This window comes from Hermetia illucens, chromosome 4 (assembly GCF_905115235.1).
Source record: "Hermetia illucens chromosome 4, iHerIll2.2.curated.20191125, whole genome shotgun sequence".
NCBI lineage: Eukaryota > Metazoa > Arthropoda > Insecta > Diptera > Stratiomyidae > Hermetia > Hermetia illucens.
This window is the reverse complement of record NC_051852.1, coordinates 29,559,435-29,570,035: the sequence shown is the minus strand read 5'-3', so window position 1 is coordinate 29,570,035 and position 10,601 is coordinate 29,559,435. Positions and strand designations below refer to the sequence as shown.

The following is a 10,601-nucleotide window of genomic DNA, read 5'->3' as shown; positions in this document are numbered from 1 at the left end:
CCTAAGCTGCATTGGAGTCCTAGAGGACCTAGAGCATGTATCCGTGCACCGTCCAAGGTTTCTGGAGGAAAGGAAGAACATAGAGGAGACTCTAGGAGAGGTGCTAGTACCAGGGAATCTGGTGCGAAGAATGTTAGTATGCCAGGAAGACTGGGATGCGATCAACTCCGTGGTCGCATCGACCCAGAGCAAACTGCGAAAGGCAGAGGAGAATAGAAAAGAGCGGTTACGTACGCCGCGTAGAGACGAAAAGGGACCAAGCTGAAATGAGCTGACTCCACCCCGTGATGTAATACCGTATGGTGGTTCCACCGGGCTTGGGGGGAGTAGGGGGTGGTTTTAGTGAGTAAGAATCCCACACGTTGATGTGTCGAGGCCAGTGTCTTTTAAAGATTTCCACTTCCTAAAAAAAAGGTGAGAAGGGACGAAGACCCAACCATCAGTGACATTCTAAGCGCTACCGGCTGCGATGTTTCTGATGCCTTCAGCTTTAGCATATGGCGATGGCAAGCATCGTCAGGACAGGATAGCAGGCGGGGGAGGTGTGGAGGAGAAGACCTGATAATAAAGAAGTGCTAAGTAGGCGCTGAGAGTACGAACTGCAAGGAGAAGAAGACTATTGAATGCCAACATATCTCATCAGAAAATGGGCAGTATTTAGGCCAGCCTGGAAAGTAGCCAGGGAAAGAAACTATCATGAATCTCTCATGAATAAGAAAATCGTCAAAGCCTACATAGACCTGGCACTACACCATATATTATGGTGCTCATCCGGTAAACAATGTACTTGGGGTAGGTCTTCTAGTCATCCAAAAAGTGAAACCTGTTGTTGTCGGCTTTTAAAGCATAAGCGAAAGACTATGCACTCTGTAGATGCCAGGCAAATTTAGACAAATGTAAGTCTCATTCACGTTAACCCAGGAGACTGCGGAGTCGGAGAAGAGTACTTTCTACGAGGTAGAAGAGCGGATTCTTGAATCTTGTCCCACGAAGTTCATATTGAGGCGATACATCGGTTCTAATAGTTTACATAAAAGCGAAAATGATAACAGATTGCGGATTATTCAATTTATAGCATCGCATGAAATGGTTGTTAGAAGTAACTGGTTTGTGCGGAAAGCGTTCCATAAATATACATGGGCCTCTCCAAATGAGAACACTTTCAACCAAATTGACCACCTGTCGACTGATACACTCGTTGGCTTGATTCGGTACAGAGAGGGTCAAAAAGCTCCAAAGAAGAGCATAAGGTCGGCCAAACGATCATCATGGAGACGCTTTTGCGAAAAGACCAACTCTCTTGAGGCAACCTCAAAGCTGAAGCGGATCCTTATCAAAGAACATAGCCAGCAGTTGTGTTATCTACGTTTATCTCAGGGCCGACAGATACATACAGCGCTCAACCGGAAGATTGAACTCTGGCATGCAAAGTAGTTTCACTGGAGCGAGTAAAATGGGCATTTTACTCGTTCTAAAGATACAAGTCTGCGCATGCGGATGCGTTATTCCTGCTCTAGTAATAGAGGGAATGGATGCGCTGGGTCTACACATTCGGAATATTCCAACCAGTTGGCATGATGTGAAGGTAATATTTATTCCTTAACCGGGGATCCTACCTCACGGACGCAAAAAGCTTCCCACCGATCAATCTAACTTCCTTTCTGCTAAAAGGACTAGAAAGACTAGTAGATCGGTTCATAAGGGCAATATGCTTACCAGAAAGGCAAATCGACGGAGGCAGCATTCCATGAGCCAACGGCTGAGAAGGCGATGTCCGAAAAAGAATACGCCTTAGGCGCGTCCAACGAAGGCGCCTTCAATTATGGTTCATTCGCGGCATTTTGTACCGAAGCAAGACAACATGGAATCGATTCGATGCATGTAATCCACAGTTGGTGCACCCATAATGGACTTACGATCAACGCTCAGGCTGCACTAGTTACATTCACTAGGAACGTCGGGTGGGGTAGCTATACGCTATCCACCTTAGTAGGGGCGGAAGTCCAGCTGGTATAAACAGTAGTTAGCGTGGCAGAAGCAATACCAGAAATCCTGCAGATTGCTTTGGTGCTGCAGAACTGCGATAGGTAAGACCTGGGGAATTTCACCAAAACGGGTTCACTGGATGTATACATCCACAATAAAACCCAGATGCATCGTGTGGTGAGACTGAATTTTGGTAACAGTAGGAAACTGCTGGCACAGATTCAAAGGCTCGGTTGCCTAAGTATTACTGGAGCAATGAGTACCACGCCGACTGTGGCACTTGAAGCTATCCTATATCTACCCGCCATTCACTTGCAAGTGAAATAGAAAGCAGCCAACGACGCATATAGGCTCGATAGCATTGGAGCATGAAAAGGCGGCCAATCATACGGTTATGCGTCTATCTGGAAATTCCTTGACAAACATCCGGCAGCTCTGATGCCGGCCGATCATATGGTTTCCAGATTCGTTTTCGAAAAGATGTGGTTATGACCAAAAGAGAAAAATGGGCATGAATCTTTTCGGATTACAGACTTAATCATCATTCATTGAAAACGGATTGGGCGCAGAGGTGTTCTCGGGAAATCCAATTATGGAACTGACTCGATTCGTCGGAAAAATGACAACCATATTCCAGGCGGAGATATATACCGCTGGTAATGGATCCACAATGGTGGGACCAGAACCAGCTTTTGGCATCCTGCCATCTACTGTCAAGTTCTTCTTCATTAATGATCTCTTAAGGTCAATCCAATCCACAGCTTTGCTGCTGGCAGCACCCTTGACTTCGCGTATGATTCGCTGGTTGACTCTCGTCGTAGTACATTGCGTGCCAACCGAAAGCGCATGTTTGAGTGATTGAATGAGGACATATCGTCTATTATTGCCTGGGGAAAGCAAAACGTGTTCAGTTCAATGCTTCTAAAACCCAATGCTGTCTCTTTTCGAATAAACTATGTGCTCCCCCCTCCTCATAATATATTCTTGTCGAAGATGGACCGACATCTTCGGCATTGCGAAAAATCCGAAGAAATGTTTGGGGTTCCTGAATCGTTGCAAAAAATATTTTTCACCATTCGATTTAGTACAGATCTACTAGACGCACGTTGAACCTAGACTCGAATAAAACTCTGATATTTGGGCGGATTCAGGTATAACTGCAATGTCTGCTATTGATAAAGTTTAATGAAGAACTTTTAAATCAGTGAAAAACACAGACGAAATGTTGGATGTCTTTCTCACCTGTATCGTTATTATAGCGGTTCTGCTCCTCTCCCAAACGTAACGCCCGACTAAGTAGCCGCTCCCATCCCCGTACTCTAAGTGTCAGTGCTAGTCGCACCGTGAAATACTACGAATCCTTCTTGTCTCGAACTATACGAATGTGGAACAAACTATAATCTTTTGTCTTCCCGTCTGACTACAACATACAGATGTTTAAGCAAGGAGTGCATTGCCCCTTGCTCCACGCTCCACCCCTTCCTCTTTCCAATCCCTAACTTCCTTCTTCCTTGCCAATAGCTTTATAATATCAAAGGGCATCCCCTGAGCTTTGGTGTGATCATAAAAAAAAAATTTACTCTGAAGGGTGAAATTGCAAGGACTGACGCAGCAGAATGGAAAAATTTGAGCAACTGGTGGCAGGTGAAAATCTTTGGGAAGGAATCCGGTGGCGCTAGAGCGGCATTTTTGTTATCCCTTAAGAAGTGGGACATGAAAACCTGAGTAGGACTTTTAAGGGGACACTGCTATTAAAATTACCACATGGAAAAATCGGTGTGGTGGACTCGGTCATATGCCCCCAATGTTAGAAGGAGGAAGAGACGGCCCTGTACTTACGAGCGGAGAAGCGACTTCACAGACGGAAAAAGGAAGCCTGGGAGAACCAACAAGTCTCTGAACTAGAAAAGTACAGGGAGCAACCGCACCAGGCGCGCAAGTTTTACCAACAAGTCAGCAGGATGAAGCTTTATACATCTCGATGCTCATCCTGCCGAGACAAAGAGGGAAATCTGATTTTCGATAGAATGGGCATATTGGAGCGATGGGTTGAGTACGTTGATGAGCTACTGAACAACCAAAACATCGGCGAGTTGGAGGTCCCGCCAACTGAAGACGACGGACAAATACCGCCACCACCAAGTTTAGGAGGAACAGTCCGTGCAATTCATCGGCTAAAAAATCATAAGTCGCCAGGAGCCGATGGAATTACCGCCGAATTGGTTAAATATGGAAGCGGCCAACTACACCAAGCGGTCCATCAGCTTATGCTCAAGGTGTGGGGCAACGAATCAATGCCTGACGATTGACAAAGAGGCATTATCTGTCTCATACATAAAAAGGGAGATATTACACAGTGCACCAACTATAGAGGCATCAGATTGTTGAGCACCATCTATAAGATATTCTACGCTATCTTTCAAGGATAGGAGGATTGACTCATATGCCCAGAACATTATTGGCCCATACCACAGGGGCTTCACACCAGGCAAATCAGCAATAGATAAGATTTTCTCTCTGTGGCAAGCGATGGAAAAACTGACCATCAGTTGAACCATCTTTTTACCGACTTCAATGCGCCTATGACAGCACACACTAGCTATGTTGTCATACGCGCATTGAAGTCGGTAAAAAGATGGTTCAACTGTACACGATCATGAGAGAATTCGGTATTCCAACTAAATTGATAAGACTGACTAGGCGCGAGTCCAGATAAAAGCAGCAGGATCGTTCTGGAGACCATTCAACAATGGTATAAGACAAGGGGATGCCCTATCATCCGTCCTCTTTAATCTGGTCCTGAAGAAAGTGATTCGCGGTAGTGACTGGATCGAGCTCCCATAATAGAAATTACGGTGTCGAAACGCGCTAGTCGTGGGGTGGTTCGAAGTCTAGGCGCCACAATTGTTTAGTCACAATCTGGGGCGACCACTTCAGTAGATAAACGGCGGATGAAGTGGCCTGAGGAAATGAACCTTTTCATAATCGGCTCCTACTATGAAATAACGGCAGGGGCGGGTACAACATCTTACCGTCCCTTGTTGCACCAGGCGGCATCAACAACACCACGCCGCACTGCAGGCAACAGTTCAAGTACTCGCTGAAGCACTCTTCTCCACTGTCCAGCTGAGGTTTCCGCTGAGGTTCGGGACGAATTCCAAAGAGCGTGTATAGAATTCTGGGATATGGATGCTTTGCATAGGCCAGGTATTCCCAGGCTCTATGCATCTCCAGTAACTCCGGGAATTCCATATCAAATCAATGATGGGATTGCATTTCGACTGTGTGCTGATATGTCGCTGCTGCAACTACAATCACTCGTGTATTGTGGTGCAGTTACGGCTATCAAATTGCAAGGTCAGAAGATTCGTTTTCGCGTTATTGGTTTGAGTGACCGAAGAGATCTACCATGGAAAATTCGCCTGGATCGTCGGCGGGACTTACTAAGGCAGGACCTTGCTGAGTTGACTTAATTCAGCTCTGGCAATGCCAGCTGACGGGTAAAGAACAAAGTGCGGAGGGCTTACAAGAACTTTGCCATCCCCGTAGTTGAAATTCTGGGCACACTAAAGCAGGAACTTTCTATCGTAAGCAGTCGGTTAGGACGGTATCGCGAAAGTCACTCCAGACGTGTCCAGAATGTAACATACGCGAGGAACCAGCGGAGCTTTTTCAGTTCTCACAACGAATCCTAACAGAGCGTCCAGACAGTACAGTTTTCGGCGACGGAAGCGAGAGAATATTGGGGTGAACTTTGGAGGTTACCCGCCCAGCATGCTGAGTGAATCACCGCCGAAGGTACTCGCCATGCCAATACGCCTGGCATGAATTTTGCGGATATTACCGAAAAGGAAGTTCGACGAGCCATAAACAGCTCGAAGAACTGGAGGGGCCCGGGTCTGGATCGGGTACAGGACTTCTGGTGCAAAAAGTTCACTAGCATACATGGTCGGTTGGCACACAGTATACCATAAATCAGGTCATGAGTCGGCCGGAGGAATTTCCACCGTTCCTCACTGTGGAGGTTATCTACCTCATCTCCATGAAGGACACGGTGCAGGACCCCGCAGACACAAGACCGATTACTTGCTTACCAACCCTCTTCAAATTCATTACGTTCATTATTAGTGGAAGGGTCAATGCGCACCTCGAGACCAACAACATTCTGTCTGAGGAGCAGAAGGGCTGCCGAGTTGGGTCAAGGGGTTGCAAAGAGCAACTCATTATTGACTCGGTAGTTGTAGGACAAGCAACTAGAGGCCAAAGCAACCTCTTTAGTTGCTATATCGATTATGCCAAGGCTTTTGATAGCGTTCCGCCTACCTGGCTAATCGATATCCTACATCTGTATCGCATTGATTCGAAACTAATAAAGTTTTCGGCGACAGTCATGGAAGAGTGGCATACCACCTTATCGGTGCGTACATCTGAGGGTGCTAATACCTCAGAGCCCATCCGTATACGGAGGGGCATCTTCCAGGGGGATTCATTGAGTCCTCTTTGGTTCCATTGCCACTGAATGGTGCTAGAGGGCATAATTTCGCAATAAAATATGGCCTACGTGCTAAATGCGAACTGACATACTTGATGTTCTTAGATGACATCAAGCTGTATGCTAGTACTAATGACCAACTTAGAAGTCTGTTGGGAATAGTAGAAATGTGATATTCGGATGGAATTTGGAGTAGATAAATGTCGAATCGAAACGATCCACAAAGGTCATCACGAGCCGCATGCCGGACATAGCATTGGTGACCTCCACATCGAAGCTATGACAGAGACAGACTTCTACAAGTACCTAGGAATTCTGCAATGAACCCATGCCCGAGTTGATGATTTGAAGGATGCTCTGCTGTCCGAATTCCTGCGACGTGTAAAGCTGATATCCCTTCACTGCATCCGGAATATTGCCATGGACGAAGACCGACCTGAAAAACGTCCAGCGGCGGATACGGACAACTATCTCCAAATTCCGAATGCACCATCCAAACTCTGCTGTGGGGTGAATGAACCTGCCTCGTGACATTGGAGGTAGGGGCATGGTTAACGTGGCGCTACAAGATCATCGCCAAGTCGACTCGCTGCGTGCTTATTTTTACACCGAAGAGCAGGCGAGTCCCTTGCATGCGGCTGTCTGTAAGGCAGACTGTGGGCTGACTCCACTTAAATTTAAGGATCGATCTTTCAACCCTCTGAGTGAGGTGAAGTCGGACCAAGAGCGGATCAATGAATGGAAGTCGAAGGCGATGCACGGTAAACACGTGAATTGTCTTTGGCAGCCATTTGTCGAACAGATGGCTGTGTGCTGGGGAGCTCTTTGTTGAGACGGAGGGGTTCATGTGTGCCATTCAGTATGGCGTGGTCGCCTCCCGAGCTTATAAAAAGCTCATCATGAAAGAACGGGTGGAGAACGACCAGTGCAGAATGTGTGAGTTGGCATTAGGGACGTTGGACCATCTCATTTCTGGCTGCACTGTTATGGAACTGGTACAATTCACCACTAGGAATAATGCTGTATGTAAGGTGATCCATCAAAACCTTGCATACAAGCATAAGCTGATCATGTTCGGTTTACCGATATGAGCCACGAGCAGTATTTGATGGTTTTGTTTACAGCATGCATTGGGACCGGCAAGTTCTCACTGATCACCATATTCCGCACAACAAGCCTGATGTCCTGTTAGTTGACAAGACGGGTCGCTCCACGATTATTATTGATCTTGTTATCCCTGATATTGAACGGAAATACGTGGAGAAGAAGGTGAACTATGAGCCATTGGCTCGAGAAATCAAAGAAATTTGGCGTCTCGAGCGGGTGGTTGTAGTTCCCATACATTGTCAGCGATAGGTTTGGACTTAAATCTCTCATGGCTTCCTGGGACTCCCATACAGTCTGGTTCAAACCATGCATAAGTACAGCATTCTGCATACGTGCTCTATGTTGCGGGGAGCTCTCGACGGATTCTCCCATTGACCTACCACCGGCCACTACCACCAGCGCCTCTTTAGTTTTTAAGTAGGTAGGATCGTCCGATCCTAAATGGTTGGCTAGTTAGTGCTGGCATCGGAATTTAAAAAGTGGTCCTGTGGGGTAGGGTCGGAACGGCGGGTGAGACAACCTTTTCCCTTGTCGGGATTTTTCCAGCATAGGAATATTAACAGTTTAAAAAATTAACATTTGTTCTAAGAAGCTTCTTTTAATTCAAAACAAATTAAAAACTAATTTTGGATAGATATCAATCAATGTGATGTCATGTATTTGAAACAGTGTTGGCTAAGCCAACGTTGCAATTAGATAAATGAATGGATGTAATCTTCGAAATTATTAAAAAAACTAAGACCATAAAGTACCCATAAAAATGATTACTTTCTATGTGCTTTGATGAGTGTTGCATTGGATAAAAGCATATAAAACTCTCTGGACTATAATAATATGCATTGCCAGCATTTTTAATTATGGGAATGACAGAAAAGATGACAATTGCATTTGTTACAAGAAGATAGTTAATGTATGCAATATTATAGATAGAATCGGTTACTGGGAGGAATTGGGAAGATACGTACATACACACATAACTCTGATGTAAAGTAATTCTTAATTTTATAGATTAATATATCTTCGAATCAGTGTTCATCGCTAAATAGTACTGGAGGGTTTTCCTGACTCCAATTGATTTTTAAAGCGTTAGAGTCCTCATGTCCCACGTCCATTCATAGTATTAACACCTTCCAAGTGTACTGTGCAACACATGATGCATACATACTCGTACGTTTGAAACATTTTAATCACAAATAGTCGTGTCCATACATTCCCTATCAGATTGAAAATCTTTATAACTATTTAAATGAGTTGTTATTTGATGCACTTCCTCCGGTTTAATTGTTTTAAGCATGTGATGATCTTTAGATTTTCCATATAAAAGGTGTGCATTCAGTAACGCAATCTTAATTTCGAGATAGGCAGCTCCCGGTCTGAAGCTTAGAACATTTTCCGATAGTGCTGTTGAGCTATTCTGCAAAATGACTACCTTTCGTAAGAATACGATTTTCACGTTCGCTTTGGTTTTATTTATCTATGGTCTAGCGGTGACTAGTGTTAAGGTGAGTATCTAAAAGATCTATGTAAGTCAAATCTTGGAAGTAGTTTAATGGAATATTTTCTATTCAATTTCAATTCAATTACATCCTAGGCGGAGTTGGATGAAGCGCGTGCCAAAGAGTTTTTTATTAAAGTTGCTTCAGAGTGCATAACAGACGATATAAAAGAAGGTTAGCAAGACAAATTTCAAGGACCATTTGTAAAACATGGAAACCTAAATCTTAATTTCAGATGATATTGAGGCTCTGATGAAAGATGACTCTGCATCCCACGAAGGTAAATGCCTCATTGCATGTCTAATGAAAAAACTAGGCGTGGTAAGTAGACCATTATCTTCTCTATTGGTTGCTTGTCCTTTATCAATCAAGAATTCTTTCTTAGCTAGACGAAAATGGTGAGTTGAGTCCTGCAGGTGTCAATGATATCAGAGAGAAAATGCAGTCTTTCGGAGGCGATTCTGAGAAGGGGCACCAAATAGCTACTGCTATTCTCGAGAAATGTAGTAATTTGAAAGAAGAGGATGAGTAAGTTATATCTTTGTTTTCTTATCTGGAAGTTGACAAGTAATGTGTTTTTTAGATGTGAAACTGCCTACCAAATTCATCAATGTGCAAGGGGAGAAATCAAAGCGATTCGTGGTTAAGTGGAAACTGGCAACGGACATCGGGAATTTTGGAAACGGACTGAAGTGAACCGGCGTACTCTTGAAAATTTTCTCATAGATTTGTTGTCGTATAAATAAACGTCATTGTAAACTGTTCTAAGTTTCTTTTCATTATTTGGCTTTCTAATCTTGGTGGGGTATAGCACGTCAGCGATACCTAGGCCCCCACGATTTTCTGAGATCCCTGCACTCCTTCTGTACTGTTCTGCGCCAAGTGCCCTTGGGGCGGCACATTCGTAGGCCAACATAGAGAGTTGATGCCACTGCATATCATCATCATCATCAACGGCGCAACAATCGGTATCCTGTCTAGGCCTGCCTTAGTGAGAAACTCCAGGCATTCCGGTTTTGCGCCGATGTCCACCAATTCGATATTCCTAAAAACTGTCTGGCGTCTTGGCCTGCGCCATCGTTCCATCCCAGGCAGGGCCTTATAGACTTTTCGGGCTGGATCATGCCCATCCATACGGATGAAATGACCATCCATACGGATGAAATGACCCGCCCACCGCAACCTATTGAATCTGATTTTATCCACCATTTCACGGTCATGGTATCGCTCATAGATTTCATCGTTGTGTAGGCTGCGGAATCGTCCATCCTCATGTAGGGGCCAAAAAGTCTTCAGAGGATTCTTCTCTCGAATGCGGCTAAAAGTTCGCAATTCTTCTTGCTAAGAACCCGAGTCTACGTGAGGAATGCATTAGGACTGGCAAGGTCATTGCCTTGTATAGTAAGAGCTTTGACTCTATGGTGAGACGTTTCGAGCGAAGCAGTTTTTATAAGCTGAAATAGGCTCTGTTGGCTGCCAACAACCGTGCGCGGATTTCATCATTGTATCTGCTATCGGTT

At 44.8% G+C, this 10,601-nt stretch overlaps 1 protein-coding gene across 1 annotated transcript; it reads left to right on the top strand.

Annotated features, from left to right (window-relative positions):
• Window positions 1-8,925: 8,925 nt before the first annotated feature.
• On the top strand, window positions 8,926-9,845 carry LOC119655211 (general odorant-binding protein 28a-like). The gene is made up of 5 exons (XM_038060985.1): window positions 8,926-9,087; window positions 9,177-9,255; window positions 9,317-9,402; window positions 9,467-9,609; window positions 9,665-9,845. Exons 1-5 carry the CDS (start codon window positions 9,007-9,009, stop codon window positions 9,726-9,728), a joined length of 453 nt encoding a protein of 150 aa, XP_037916913.1. The 5' UTR covers window positions 8,926-9,006; the 3' UTR covers window positions 9,729-9,845.
• The last annotated feature ends 756 nt before the right edge of the window (window positions 9,846-10,601 follow it).